The sequence below is a fragment of the Bufo gargarizans genome, chromosome 8, assembly GCF_014858855.1.
Source record: "Bufo gargarizans isolate SCDJY-AF-19 chromosome 8, ASM1485885v1, whole genome shotgun sequence".
Lineage (NCBI taxonomy): Eukaryota > Metazoa > Chordata > Amphibia > Anura > Bufonidae > Bufo > Bufo gargarizans.
In genome coordinates, this window is record NC_058087.1 from 112,723,712 (window position 1) to 112,740,100 (window position 16,389).

The following is a 16,389-nucleotide window of genomic DNA, read 5'->3' on the forward strand; positions in this document are numbered from 1 at the left end:
GCTTATCAGTTATTATGCCCCCAGCAGCACTAAATACATGCTCTGACAAAACGCTGGCAGCAGAGCAGGCCAGCACCTCCAAGGCATAGAGCGCAGTTCGTGCCACGTAAGTCATGCCCCGCCCTGGCTATGTGCGGAGGTCAGCCAGAATAGCAGCACAAGTTTAGTGTTTTATTTTGGAGCCGTGCTGGATCCGCCTCTCATCAGGTGCACTGGGTGGGGTCATTAGTTTAAATAGCACTCCATCCCAGTGCTCTGAGCGGATTATAGTAATCATGTGGTCTTGGAAGCTAGGAAGGATGGTTGTCTGCTCCAGCTCAAAAAGATAAGTGTGGTTTCAAGTTTTGTTGTTTGCTGTCTTGGTTGTTTTGTGTCTTCTCTCCCATCCAGGTTCTGTGCGAGCAGGCTGCTCCTATTTCCTCTCTTCACCATCTCAGGGAATTTAGGGTGTTTCAGCCCAGGCACGGGGACACATCATACCTACCACCAAGGTCTGCACGTGGGCTGAGCAGTGCAGGGAGAGAGGTCAGGGATTAGCTAGGAGGTGACCCTTCCTCTGCCTCTCGCCTAGAGCCTGGTTGGTGGTTTATCTGTGAGTCTGAGTGCACGTCCGCCGTGACAACATAATCCGCCTTAACTTTGACTGTCATTGCTCAACGGTTTTGTGATGGCGTCAATTGAAGCATTAGTTGACCGCATGCAGGGGCTATCCCTAGAGGTTGTGGAGCTACGTGGTTTGGTCACACGTTGTCAGAATGCTCTGGCATCTGGTGCAGGTCAAATTTGTGTGGAGCCTAAAGTGGCTCTTCCTGATCGATTTTCAGGGGGTACGGATGACTTTATCCGTTTTAGAGAATCCTGCAAATTGTACTTTCGGCTGTGTCCATCGTCGTCAGGTGATGAGAGTCAGAGGATAGGTATAATTATTTCTCTGCTTGAAGAGGATGTGCAATCCTGGGCCTTTTCTCTGCCACCTGGTTCTCGGGCCCTCCGGTCGGTGGAGGAATCGATGGCAGAGTCGAGATTACGTAATTTGTTTCAGGGGGAACATACTGCAGAGGCTTACTGTGTTGAGTTTAGGAGATGGGCTACTGAATCAGAGTGGAATGATCCCGCGTTACATAGTCAGTTTTGTCAAGGGTTATCTGAAAGATGGAAGGATGCCCTTGCTTTTCATGAATACCCAGACTCTTTGGAGAATGCCATGTCTTTAGCAGTATGGCTAGATAGACGTATCAGAGAGAGGTGTAGGGCTACCTCCGCGCAAGGGATCCCTTCTGTGAGTGGTTTTGTCTCTACTGCCTCCCCGGGTGATGTTACAGGTAACTCTGGGGTAGCGGAGGAACCCATGCAATTGGGTCAGGTTTCTTGCCATTATGATAGTAGAGACTTTAGGAAATTGCACAAACTATGTTACTATTGCGGAAAGAGTGGTCATTTTATTTTTGCTTGTCCTTATGTTAAACCGCAGGTGGAAGAGAAAAAGGAAAAAAACAAAAAAAAAACGTACCTGACACTTGGTAGCATGAATGGTGTGGTGGGGCAGGCAAGTATGCAAGCTCCCTGAGGTTCCCGTTTTCTCCTTCCAGCTATGGTGGCGCCAAGTCAAGAACATTTTTGGTTGAAGTATTCTTTGATTGTGGTGCTGGGGTAAACCTAATTGACTTTCTTTTCCTTCAAAATCTAGGACTAAGTACTTGCACTTTAGAGAACGAGATTCGTGTTTTAACTATTGATTCTTCCCCTCTTTCTCCATGGAGCCTTACTCACATTGTTCATGGTATTCACTTAAGGGTGGGTGATTCACATGTTGAGATTATGTCTTGTTTTGTCATGAAGGATTTGCCAGCTCCTATAGTTTTGGGGTTGCCATGGTTGACTAAACATAACCCAATTATAGACAGATGAGCGAGACAAATCATTGATTGGAGTGCGTTTTGTTCGGATAATTGTCTTGGCACATCTATCTCTGGTGTGTCCATTACAGCTTTATCTCAGTATCTCTCAGATTTTGCGGATGTCTTTTCGGAGGGTGGCCCCCTCATCGAGACTATGATTGTCCAGTTAATCTCATTCCGGGGGCTAAGTTGCCAAAGTCTCGGCTTTACAACCTCTCTCAACCCGAAAGAGAGGTCATGCGAAAGTATGTCGCCAAGAGTTTGGGAAATGGTCATATTAGACCATCTAATTCTCCAGTGGCAGTAGGTTTGTTCTTTGTGAAGAAAAAGGATGGATCACTGAGGCCGTGTTTGGATTTGCGGGAATTGAACTGTATTACTGTCCGGGATCCATATCCCCTGCCTTTGATCTCTGACCTTTTTGATCAGATTGTTGGAGCCAAGGTGTTCTCCAAGTTGGATTTGAGAGGGGCCTACAATCTGATCAGAATCAAGGAGGGGGATGAGTGGAAAACAGCCTTCAATACGCACGAGGGTCATTTTGAGAATCTGGTTATGCCTTTTGGGTTGACGAACGCGCCAACAGTATTCCAGCGATTCGTCAATGACATTTTTTCATCATTTGGTGGGGAGGTTTGTAGTAGTTTACTTGGATGACATTTTAATTTACTCTCCTGATCTGAAGACCCATCAGGATCATGTGAGACAGGTTTTGACGATCCTTCGGGAGAATAAATTATATGCCAAATTGGAGAAATGTTTGTTTGCGGTGCAGGAGCTTCCGTTCTTGGGATATCTGCTTTCTGATTCTGGTTTTCGTATGGACCCCGAAAAGGTCCGGGCGGTTCTGGAATGGGACCGACTAGAGAATCAGAAAGATTTGATGCGGTTCTTGGGGTTTACGAATTATTATAGAAAATGTATTTCAAACTACTACTGTCTGGTCGGATGAGGGCATACAGTAGTGTGCAAGAGGCCAAACAGGCATATTTTCTAGCGTAGTCCAGCTCAGGACTAGCCTCCCTGTGTAACGCACCTAGTTGATCAGTTAGGATCTCAACTGCGGAAGCAATGGATATCCACTATTATCCCACCACCCTTGTGTTTGGCTGTGGGATTCGCGGTTACTCAGTATGTACCCCAGGCGTCACTCTCAGTCTTAGGCGGAGAGTTTGGGGTAACAAAATCATTTACCGCTATCCATCTAATTAGTTTTACTGATGGTAAGAAGTGACTCTCAGAATTACAGGAGTCACGAGTTAGTATAAGCTTGTGCAACGTTCAGAGTTAGCATCTAATATGCAATAGCTTCAGAGTTAGTATATAGCATGTCCTCAGTTTAGTATATAGTATGGCATAGCTTCAAGGTTAGTATATAGCATATCCTCAGTTTAGTATATAGTATGCCATAGGTTCAGCGTTAGTATAGCATGTCCATAGTTTAGTATACACTATGCAGTAGGTTCAGAGTTAGTATAGCATGTCCACAGTTTGATATATATTATGCAGTAGGTTCAGAGTTTGTATAGCATGTCCACAGTTTGATATATACTATGCAGTAGGTTCAGAGTTTAGTATAGCATGTCCACAGTTTGATATATACTATGCAGTAGGTTCAGAGTTTGTATAGCATGTCCACAGTTTGGTATATACTATACAGTAGGTTCAGAGTTTGTATAGCATGTCCACAGTTTGGTATATACTATGCAGTAGGTTCAGAGTTAGTATAGCATGTCCACAGTTTGGTATACACTATGCTAGCAGGGTGCGCACTCCATTAGTGGAACACCCTGCTTAGCACCTGTCTTCAATTTAAGGGCTGAATGGTAAGTGGGCAGAGTCACAGAAGGCCCGGCAGCCACTGCGTTCCACGCTGGAGCGCAAGCCAGCGTAACAACACAGGCGGTCACTGCGTTCCACGCTGGAACGCAAGCCAGCGTATCATCGCAGACGGCCAGTGCGTTCCACGCTGGAGCGCAAGCCAGCGTATCGTCACAGGGAGCCGCTGCGGTCCAGGCTGTATTGTTACAGTACCCCCCCCCCCCCCCCCCCTCTAAGGGACCCCTCCGGGGTACCCCGCTAGGAGAGGGTCGGTTGGGAAATCTTCTATGGAACAATCTTTGGAGTTTGGGAGCATGAACGTTTTGCACATCTTACCAAGAGTCATCCTGGGGACCATACCCCTTCCATCTAACGAGACACTGGATCTTCCCCCGTCTTCTTCTGGAATCAATGAGCTGCTCAACTTCAAACTCTTCTTCTCCTTGGACCTCTATCGGAGGCAAGGGTCGAGGGTCATTTGATGGGAACGGTCTAGGTCTAAACGGCTTCAGTAGTGACACGTGAAATGTGGGATGTACCTGTAATCAAGGAGGAAGGGTGAGTCTCACCGTGTTGGGGTTAATAATCCTTTCTATCGGAAAAGGACCCAGGAATTGTCTTCCCAATTTCTTGGAAGGTACCCCCAACCGAAGGTTTTTTGTTGATAACCAAACAGAGTCCCCGACCTGGTAGGGAGGACTTTCTCTCCTATGACGGTCGTAGTAACGCTTCTGTCTTTCTTTTGCCCGTTGAAGGTTGTCTTTTAGCGTCTTAAGGGTAGTTTGCAAAGTGGTCAGATAATCGTCTGTGACTGGAACGTTTGTGGGAAGGCTGGTTTGAGGAAGAGACCTAGGGTGAAATCCGTAATTAGCAAAGAATGGAGTACCGTCAATGAAACTCACGGATATCGGAACGTTTTTTCTCATATGGGGAATTTTATTTCGCTCGACCAGATGCGTGTCGATAAAATTCCCTGAAGCTCCCGTGTCCACCATGGCTTCAACCGTAATCCGGTTTTGGTCCCACTGTAAGGTGAGAGACGTGTAAATGTAACCACCAGTACTATTTTTTGTACTGCCTATGGTACAAGACGTGCCGCTCTTACCTTTGCACTTCTTACGTATCGCGGGACATCCTTCAACGGTATGGTCAGCAGACGCACAGTATAGACAGAGCTTGAGGTTACGTCTCCGGGCTTTCTCTCTTTCGGTCAGAGGTCCTCGGATCGCCCCAATCTCCATCATCTCTACAGCAGGACCCTGGCAGAACGGTCTTGGGTTGGGTGTGAAGCCTGAGACTCTCTCGGCTCTGCGTTCCTTCAGCCGTCTGTCAATGGTGGTGGCCTTCTGCATCAAGGCATTAAGTGTAAGTGGTAATTCTCCTCGGGCTAATTCGTCCTTCAGGGCCTCAGAAAGACCTAGGCGGAACTGATTCCTGAGAGTGATATCATTCCATTCAGTCTCCCGGGCCCAGCGAGTGTATTCCGCAATAAGGTCCTCTACAGGTCGTTTCCCTTGTTTAAGGCTGCGTATAGCGGTCTCAGCGGTCAGCTGTTTACTATGGTCCTCGTAGAGAAGGGCCATTTTTTCAAGGAACAGAGGAAAGGATTCCAGGACAAGGTCTTCTTTTTCTAAATAAGTATTGGCCCATGCTCTGGGCTCCCCCCTGAGGTATGAGATCATGGTAAGTACTTTTGATCTGTCAGTTGGGTATGTCCGGGGCTGCATCTCAAACATTAATTTGCATGCGTTCAGGAAATCCCTGATGATAGTGGGGATGTCGTCGGAAAGAAAGCGTAGTAGCCAGGTGTTAAAGTGGTCAAGAAAGATGGTGGCTGTGCCTGGAGGGCGGTTAATGACAGCTAGTTGAAGGTTGGAGGGAGAGTAGATGCAAACAGAGTGTACTTCAAATGAGGTGAGCGTAATGGAGGGTGGCAGTGGAGTTGGGCTGTAGGAGCAGGTGTCTGATAGGAGAAGACCAACTCCTCCACCATGTTTGCAGCCGGGGCGGGGGGGGGGGGGTGTGAGTGAATTGAAATCCACTATAAGAGAGTGCAGCAGGGGAGGAGGTGTCTGAGGGTGTCAGCCATGTTTCTGTGAGACCCAGAAAGGAAAGGTTTTGAGAGGTGAAAAGTTCATGAATGTACGACACTTTGTTACAGACAGAGCGCGTGTTCGATAATGCTCCTGCAAGAGGAACCAAAGAAGCAGGGGTCAGAGGAATGGTAATTAGGTTTAATGGGTTTGTAGGAGATTTGCAGTGGGACATGGAGGTTATAGTGGGGATTTGCTGAGGGAGGTCTGGATTTGGAGAGATATCACCAGCAGTAAGTAGAAGCAGAGAAAGTGTTAATAGATGAGAATAAGAGAGGGCATGAGGTGTATGTGTGTGTTTGGGAAGAAAGTGTTTTATGTTGGCAAACAGGTTTGTGCAAGCGGTCAGATGAGAAGGTAAGATGTAGGAAGAGATAAATAGCTACTTGCTGGGTGAATGGATGTGTGGGTATTTCAGGAGATTGTGTAGGAAGAGTAAGAGGAAAAACATTGGTGGCATTGACTATTTCTGTAGTTACCCGTGGTCCCCTTCTGGTATAATTCAATCTGTGCACTTAAGAGTTGCACTTGAGAGATGTTGCATTTGGAAAGACCAAGGTCTGAAAAGACCTAGAACCTTAGCTTTATACCACTCATTGTTCAATCAGGTGTGACCAAGAGGGGAGGGGGCTACATTTGGCCTAATCAAGGAGGACCAGATACAGGGGTGAAATAGTCAATGTAAACAAATACTCAATAAACCCAGCAGGGGAGGAGACATTAATGCTTCAGAAAAGACATGCCAGGATTTAGAAGGAGAGATCAGAGGGGGTGGACAATATGCTGGGTGCAGCAGTTAGGTTCAATGTGTTGGTGTTGGGGGGAGGAGACACTGTAGGCTCATAGAGGACTCAGGACAGTGTTCCCCCATGAACTCTGCTTGCTGATGGAGGACAGTGTGCCCAGCAGCACATACCCACTCAGTCACCTTGCAGGGGGTGGGCGAGAGGAGTTATGCACACTAAGCATCAGCAGCAAGGAGTTAAAGTTAAAGCCCTGTAATGCCCCCCCATAATGCCCGGGCACCTTACTTACCTCACTCTTCGGCACCTGCATCGCTCCTGATGCCTGCACGGCTGCTACTGCAATCCCCCTGTCACTCGGATGAAAACATCCAGCGACATGGGGGGCACTCAATAGCAGGCCACGATGGGAACTAGCCTCCCTAGCATTGCGGATGATGCTAGGGCGGATCATTTCCATTGCGGCCTGCTATTGGCTGCACCCTCCCTCCCCCCGGGCATAAGTATTATCTATATGCGGTGCCCTGGCATTTTGGTGTGCATAATAGGGTTAGATAACCCCCTTAATTCTTAGAATACTGGAGGTTTTTTGACTTTTGCATTTTCATTTTTCTTCCCCATCTTCCTTTAGTCATAGTTTTTTTTTTTTTTTCGTTCACATAGGGCTTTTTTTTTTGCAGGGCAAGTTGTATTTTAACCCCTTAGGGACCCATGACGTACCGGTACGGCATGGATCCCGAGTCCTTAAGGACCCATGACGTACCGATACGTCATGAGTTTAAATTGAGATTGTGGCGCCCCAGGGGTTAATCCGCACAGGATGCCGGCTGAAATCATTCAGCCGGCATCCTGTCACAACGCCTGGGGGGGTCATATGACCCCCCCCCCCCCCCCCCGTATTGGCGATCGCAGCAAACCGCAGGTCAATTCAGACCTGCGGTTTGTTGCGATTTCTGCTGTGGCAGAAACTTTAGTGTGGCACAAATATATAATTATTACCCCCCCCTGCACCCCTGCATAATTTTAGCCTGGTGGGAGGTGCAGGGGGGGTGTTGCGGGAGGCGGACGGTGCGGCATGCGGGATTGCGATCCCCCGCCCGCCTCCTGCCTAATAATCGTTGGCTTCTAGTGGATATACCAGGGTGTCAGCACATTGCTGACTCCCTGGTATAAACGGCTGACATCTGTGAATGGATGTCAGCCGTTTAACCCTTTCCATACAGCGGTCCGTACGGACCGATGTATGGAAATAGTTAACAGTAAGATGCGGCTCCCTCCCTCTCCCATCGGGGGGCTGCTGTACCTTTGCAGCCCCCCGATGGGAGAGAGCCCCCAGACAGCCCCCCGAAGCCCCAGTCCTTACCCTTCCCCGTCTGCGAAGTTGTGGCCACAACTTTGCAGCGGGGGGAAGGTTCCCATGGCAACAGGACGCCTTCTCAGGCGTCCTGCTGTCCATGGTGCTGAACAGATCTATGCTAAAAGCATAGATCTGTTCAGTGTAAGTAAAATACAGTACAGAACCCTATATAGGGTTCTGTACTGTATTATACAGACATCAGACCCACTGGATCTTCAAGAACCAAGTGGGTCTGGGTAAAAAAAAAAGTGAAAAAAAGTGAAAATCAAAAAACACATTTATCACAAATCAAAAAAGAAAAAAGGAAAATAATTCCCTACACATGTTTGGTATCGCCGCGTCTGTAACGACCTGCTCTATAAAGCGGTCATGTTACTTTCCCCGCACGGTATCAACCGGCTCTATAAAAATATCACATAAAACTCCCCTCAGGTGACCACCGTAAAAAAATAAAAATAAAAACGGTTTAAAAAAAGCAATTTTTTGTCATCTTAAGTCACAAAAAGTGCAATAGCATGCGATCAAAAAGTCATATGCACCCCAAAATAGTGCCAATAAAACAGCCATCTCATCCCGCAAAAAATGAGACCCTACATAAGATAATCGCCCAAAAACTGAAAAAAAACTATGGCTCTTAGACTATGGAGACACTAAAACTTTTTTTGTTTTAAAAATGAAATCATTGTGTAAAACTTACATAAATAAAAAAAAAAGTATACATATTAGGTATCACCGCGTCCGTGACAACCTGCTTTATAAAATGACCACATGATCTAACCTTTCAGATGAATGTTGTAAATAACAAAAAAAAAAAGTGCCAAAAAAGCTTGCCGCACAAAAAGTGTAATATAGAGCAACCAAAAATCATATGTACCCTAAACTAGTACCAACAAAACTGCCACCTTATCCCGTAGTTTCTAAAATGGGGTCACTTTTTTGGAGTTTCTACTCTAGGGGTGCATCAGGGGGGCTTCAAATGGGACATGGTGTCAAAAAAACCAGTCCAGCAAAATCTGCCTTCCAAAAACCGTATGGCATTCCTTTCCTTCTGCGCCCTGCCGTGTTCCCGTACAGCTGTTTACGACCACATATGAGGTGTTTCTGTAAACTACTGAATCAGGGCCATAAATAATGAGTTTTGTTTGGCTTTTAACACTTGCTTTGTTACTTGAAAAAAGATATTAAAATGGAAAACCTGCCAAAAAAGTGAAATTTTGAAATTGTATATCTATTTTCCATTAAATCTTGTGCAACAAGGGTTAACAAAGTTTGTAAAATCAGTTTTGAATACCTTGAGGGGTGTAGTTTCTTAGATGGGGTCACTTTTAGGGAGTTTCTACTCTAGGGGTGCATCAGGGGGCTTCAAATGGGACATGGTGTCAAAAAACCAGTCCAGCAAAATCTGGCTTCCAAAAACCAAACGGCGCACCTTTCACGCTACGCCCCGCTGTGTGGCCGTACAGTAGTTTACGGCCACATATGGGGTGTTTCTGTAAACGGCAGAGTCAGGGCAATAAAGATACAGTCTTGTTAGTGGAAAAAATGGGTTAAAATGGAAAATTAGGCAAAAAAATGAAATTCTCAGATTTCATCTCCATTTGCCAATAACTCTTGTGCAACACCTAAAGGGTTAACAAAGTTTGTAAAATCAGTTTTGAATACCTTGAGGGGTGTAGTTTATAGAATGGGGTCATTTTTGGGTGGTTTCTATTATATAAGCCTCGCAAAGTGACTTCAGAGGTGTAGTGGTCCCTAAAAATTGGGTTTTTGTAAATTTCAGAAAAATTTCAATATTTACTTCTAAAGTTCTAAACCTTGTAACATCCCCAAAAAATAAAATATCATTCCCAAAATAATTCAAACCTGAAGTAAACATATGGGGAATGTAAAGTCATCACAATTTTGGGGGTATTACTATGCATTACAGAAGTAGAGAATCTGAAACTTTGAAATTTGCAAATTTGCAAATTTTTTTTGTAAATTAGGTATTTTTTATGAAAAAATAATATTTTTTTTTACTTCATTTTACCAGTGTCATGAAGTACAATATGTGACAAAAAAACAATCTCAGAATGGCCTTGATAAGTCAAAGCGTTTTAAAGTTATGAACACTTAAAGTGACACTGGTCAGATTTGCAAAAAATGGCCAAGTCCTTAAGGTGAAATAGGGCTGAGTCCTTAAGGGGTTAAAGGGCTTCTGTCACCCCCCAAAAGAATTTTTCATTTTTGGACATATTAAAATCCCTATTGTACGACTATTCAATAGATATGGCTCTTACCTTGTTCTGTGGCTTCGTTTCATTAAAAATCGAGCTTTTAAAATATGCAAATTATTTCACTACCAGCAAGTAGGGTGTCTACTTGCTGGCAGCTGCCGCATCCTCCTTTTAAAAAAACGCTCCCTCCTCCAGTTGATTGACAGGGCCAGCGAGCGCTCTCCTGCTCCGACTGGCCCTGTCTGCAATTCAAATCCTGCACCTTACGCGTCTTCATTCGGTGCAGGTGCTCTGGGAGAAGGACGCTCGCTTCCTCAGCACTTCCTCAGTTCTCCTGCGCCGATGACGTCTTCTCTTTTGGGTTTAGAGATGACGTCATCGGGCGCAGGCGCACTGAGGGAGTGCTGAGGAAGCGAGCGTCCTTCTCTCAGATCGCCTGCGCCGAATAAAGACACGTAAGGCGCAGGCGCGGGATTTGAATGACGGCCAGGGCCAGCCGGAGGAGATGAGCGCTCACTGGCCCTGTCAATCAACTGGAGGAGGGGGCGTTTTTTTTTTAAAAGGAGGATGCGGCGGCTAGCAGCAAGTAGACGCCCTACTTGCTGGTAGTGAAGTGATTTGCATATTTTAAAACCTTGATTTTTAACGAAGCCACAGAACAAGGTAAGAGCCCTATATATTGAATAGTCGTACAAGGATGAGTTATGGGGGGTGACATAAGCCCTTTTAATATGGCATACAATGTATGGGGAAGCAGGCAATTTTTTTTAAATGGGGTGGAATTGGAAAAAAAAAGCAATTCCTCCACTGGTTTATGGGTTTTGTTCCCACGGCGTTCCATTTGCGGCAAAACTGATCTGTGCCCTTCATTCTCTGGGTCAGTATGATTTCAAAAATACCACATATATTTTTTATGTCTAAATAGTGTAAAATAAATTAAACTTTGTAAAAAGAAAATGTTTTACATCACCATATTCTGACCCCCATATGCCAGTCTTTAGAACAGTGAGCTGCTGCCCTGCACTCGTTCAGATGTGCTTGCATACATATTGCTCCCTGTGTCCACAGTCCTATGTCATCTATGCCTGACTTTACCAAAGCAGACAGGTAGGAGCAGTGATGTGTGCTGTACATCACTCACTGCAGCCCTAGTGAAATCCTTACTCCCATATAGCGTGTGTATTAGAGTACGGATTATAAAGCGCTATAGGCACCTGAATTCAGCACCTATTTCTCACAGAGAGAAAAGCCTTAGAAATTGTCATTTTAAGGCACTTATAATAGGGTTTAATTTTTATTTTTATTTTAGGCCAGAGTGATGTCCAAACTTCAGACCTCCAGCTGATGCAAAACTAAATTGCAAAACACTTGCATTCCTTGGCTTGTAGTTGCAATAGATGGAGGGCCGCAGGTTGGACATTCCTGCTTTAAAGGGATATTCTGATTGTTTGAAGTTATCCCCCATCTCCTATAGCTATTAGATTGCAGAACCACTGAAATAAACGGAGCAACTGGTCGCACATGCGCATGATGTTCATTTGTTTCTATGGGAGTTCTGGAAATTGCAGAGTGCTGATAGGGGATAACTTCAAACAACCGGAATAGCCCTTTAAGGCTTTATATAGTCAGTAATAGGCTACTGCAGACATCTAGTAAATGAGTGACCATATATAACTAGGGTGGCCGTCTGGCTTTTATGCATACTATAGGGAACAGGGGATGCATATTACAATGGTGCCACAGACTATGGGCTTTAATTTATTAGTGAGGGCTTCTCTGTACTATTATGCTTCTATCAGCTGCAGGGTTCGTTCGTATTTCCGTGTCCATTAGATGTCTGTGAAAAAATCAATGTGTGGTTAATCTTAGTGCTCAATGAATATCCAGCGAGGGGGCAGTCCCATATTAGTGAATATCCATGTTTTGTACGTGTTTTCTCACGGACCCATAGACTTTTTTTTTTAATTAAATAAAAAATAAAAAAAATCCCTAACGGTTTCAGTAGGTCATGTATACAGTACATTGTATTTCTTTATTTATTGTCAAATGAATATTTTTCAAAAATCGCTTGGTCAGTAAGGCCCAAAACTAGCTAGTCACTGTGGTGGTTAACATCAGGTAGTTATCGTTTGATATTTTTTTTTTTAACCTTTGCTGAAAACTTTAATCACACACCAAATAAACAGACCATATGCCGACACAATATGACACTAACACAGTTATCACAGGATATGGCCTAGTGTTAAACTATGCACTTATTGGTATTTTTCACTTCACTGTAATTTTGCAGCACTCAGCAACCCTTGTGCACTCACAAACCTCGCTTGCAGTTTCTGTAGCTTGAAGCTCACATTTTAATCAAAAATATATTTTGTAAGTACCTCATATCCATTTTATATAGCGAGATGTAGCACTGGGTCATATAGTCAGTGTTCACAGAGTGCTGTTGCATTGTGTTTCTTTTGTATTTTCAGCCATTGTGATGTACACTTGCACATTCATTCCACAGGACATGCTGACCAGATTTGTGCTTTGTTTGTTATTATGTTATATTTTTTAGATAACAGAAGATTCTGATAAAAGAATGGCCGTCCTAACGCATCACTTTGTCAGACATCCAGCAAAACTGTATGAGGCATCTTATGAAACAACCATAAAAATTTCAGGTATGTAACAATGAAAATTACTGGATAACTGCTATCATATTCAACATTGGGATTTGGTGCAAAGCCGTTGAATTCTGTTTTGTCTGATTCATTCGTTTGATTTGTTTTGTTTGATTCATTTGTGTGTTTAAGAAATTTCCTTTTCTTTTCACAATAATAATCAGTACCAGTGTCAGGGCTGTGCAACCTTTGCGACTGTGCAGGGGCCATCACCCTGGACTCCTGAAGGGAGTGCCAGACAGTCCCCCTTTGCTGGCCATCTGATCAGGTCACTTTATCTTTCGGTTTCTGTGCGCTCCTACTCTCAATTGTTTGTGTGTCCATAGAACACAGATATAATTGATCAGTATGTTCAGGGCCCTGGTCACATGATGTGCAGAGAAGATATGAGGTAGAGTGCAGGAAGACAGAGTTCTGTGCAGTGTTGAAGGACCTGTCAGGGGGTGGAGTTTCTGTCCTACATGTAAAGGAGAGGTTTCTCTTCTATTATATGTTTTCACTTACTAGTAGTTGTACTTCTCTCCGTATGACATTCTCTGATACTCCTGTCCCTAAAATGTTCACAGTTGCCCAATAATAACAGACTGGACATGCTGGGAACTGTAGTTCTCCTGTTACTATTATGATGTTCTGCAACATCTGAGGTGTGTATTAGGTTTTGTTTACATCTGCGCCAGTGACTTTCACTGTTCTGCTCTGTCATAAGAGCACAATGAAATCATGGTATTTCCAGATCTGGCCCATTACAGATGACAGCCAGTGGCGTATCTATCATGAGGCAAACAAGGCATTTGCCTAGGGCGGCACTTGCCAATGGGGCAGCAAAATGCCTTGTTTGCCCCTTGTTGTCCCATCCGTCTTTTATGCCGCCGGTATACTCAGAAGATCCGATGGTATATTCTAACCCCCAGGCGTTCCCATGGTGACGGGGACGCTTGCCTGGGGGTTAGAATATACCATCGGATCTGAGGTTTCACGATCTCGGTTAGAATATACAAGGCCACGCCGCTCACAAGAGAACATTTATAAACTAATAAATAATTTCAGCAATGATTAAAGTTAATCTCTTTACTGTATATCTTACTCCGTCTTAGCTCCATTAACAGCAGGCAGTGGGGGCGGCGCTCACTCACTGACGTCACGTGCCTGCGCCACCTAGTGGGAGGAGCAGGCGCGTTATGTCAGTGAGTGAGCGCCGCCCGCCCGCACTGCCTGCTGTTACCAGAGCTAAGATGGAGTAAAGTATACAGTAAAGAGATCAGCATTGCAATGATTAAAGTTAAAGTTACTGATTAGTTTATAAATGTATTCCTGTGAGCGTCGAGGAGGGGGATCTGTTGATGGCACTATTTAGGGGAGAGGGATCTGTTGATGGCACTATTTAGGGAAGGGGGATCTGTGGATGGCACTATTTAGGGAAGGGGGATCTGTGGATGGCACTGTTTAGGGAAGGGAGATCTGTGGATGGCACTATTTGGGGAAGGGGGATCTGTGGATGGCACTGTTTAGGGGAGGGGGATCTGTGGATGGCACTGTTTAGGGGAGGGGGATCTGTGGATGGCACTGTTTAAGGGAGGGGGATCTGTGGATGGCACTGTTTAGGGGAGGGGGATCTGTGGATGGCACTGTTTAGGGGAGGGGGATCTGTGGATGGCACTGTTTAGGGGAGGGGGATCTGTGGATGGCACTGTTTAGGGGAGGGGGATCTGTGGATGGCACTGTTTAGGGGAGGGGGATCTGTGGATGGCACTGTTTAGGGGAGGGAGATCTGTGGATGGCATTGTTTAGGGGAGGGGGATCTGTGGATGGCACATAGGAAGGGGTGGGTTTTAGAGAGAAAGGGGTTTGGCCTTGACAGGAAGGGGTGGGTCAAATTTATATTAGGGGGGTGCCCGAGTTTAGTCTCGCCTAGGGCAGCACTAAACCAAGATACACCACTGATGACAGCATCTGACTAAGGCCTCTTTCACACTTGAGTTGTTAGGATCCGGCGTGCACTTCCGTTGCTGGAAGTGCCCGCCGGATCCGTAACACCACAAGTGAACTGAAAGCATTTGAAGACTGATCAGTCTTCAAAATGCGTTCAGTGTTACTATGGCAGCCAGGACGCTATTAAAGTCCTGGTTGCCATAGTAATAGTGGGGAGCAGTATACTTACCGCCCGTGCGGCTCCCGGGGTGCTCCAGAATGATGTCAGATCCATGCGATCACGTCATCCATGCGCGTGGGGCACCCTGATGTCACTCAAACACCCCGGGAGCCACACGGACGGTAAGTATACTGCTCCCCACTACACTTTACCATGGCAAACAGGACTTTAGTGTCCTGGCAGCCATGGTAACCATTCAGAAAAAGCTAAACGTCGGATCCGTTAATGCACCAAAACGACGTTTAGCTTAAGGCCGGATCCGGATTAATGCCTATCAATGGGCATTAATTCCGGATCCGGCCTTGCGACAAGTGTTCAGGATTTTTGGCCGGAGCAAAAAGCGTAGCATGCTGCAGTATTTTCTCCGGCCAAAAAACGTTCCGGTCCTCAACTGAAGATATCCTGATGCATCCTGAACGGATTTCTCTCCATTCAGAATGCATTGGGATAATCCTGATCAGGATTTTTCCGGCATAGAGCCCCGACGACGGAACTCTATGCCGGAAATTAAATACGCAAGTGTGTCAGAGCCCTTAGGCTACTTTCACATTAGCGTTTTTCTTTTCCGGCATAGAGTTCCGTCCCGGGGGCTCTATACCAGAAAAGAACTGATCAGGCATATCCCCATGCATTCTGAATGGAGAATAATCAGTTCAGGATGCATCAGGATGTCTTCAGTTCAGTCATTTTGACTGATCAGGCAAAAGAGAAAACCGTAGCATGCTACGGTTTTATCTCCGGCAAAAAAAACTGAAGACTTGCCTGCATTTTTTTCCATAGGAATGTATTAGTGCCGGAACCGGCATTCAAAATACCGGAATGCCGGATCCGTCCTTCCGGTCTGCGCATGCAGACCTTTAAAAGTGAGAAAAAAATAAATACCGGATCCATTTTGCCTGATGACACCGGAAAAAACGGATCCGGTATTGCAATGCATTTTTCTACCTGATCAGGCATTTTTCAGACTGATCAGGATACTGATCAGTCTGAAAAATGCCTGATCAGTCTGAAAAAATGACATGCGTTTGCATACAGTTTGCCTGGTCAGGCAGGCAGTTCAGTCAACGGAACTGCCTGCCGTATTCAAACAACCCAAGTGTGAAAGTACCCTGATCTTGCTGACTATGATGAAATTTGATGTTTTCCATCATGTAGCCAGGCAGGCTGCAAAATAGTGTCCAGCCTTTATGACCTGATTTGAATCTGAGGCCCCTAACACAGATGTGACCAAAGCCTTATGTGTTTTGTATTATCAGATAATCATGTTCTGCAGCAGCTGAGGTGTATATTGTGAGGTTCTTCAGCAGCTGAGGTGTATATTGTGAGGTTCTCCAGCAGCTGATGTGTATATTGTGATATTCTGCAGCAGCTGAGGTGTGCATTATGAAGTACTGCAGCAGCTGAGGTGTGTATTATGAGGTTCTGCAGCAGTTAAGGTGTGTGTTA

General features: G+C 45.2%; 1 protein-coding gene across 1 annotated transcript in view; it reads left to right on the forward strand.

Annotated features, from left to right (window-relative positions):
- LOC122945418 (GPI inositol-deacylase-like) overlaps positions 1-16,389 on the forward strand; it is a 657,393-nt gene that overhangs the window by 433,583 nt on the left and 207,421 nt on the right. Inside the window, exon 8 of the mRNA XM_044304488.1 lies at positions 12,689-12,794. Coding sequence (XP_044160423.1) covers positions 12,689-12,794 — 106 coding nt within the window. The remainder of the gene's footprint in view (positions 1-12,688; positions 12,795-16,389) is intronic.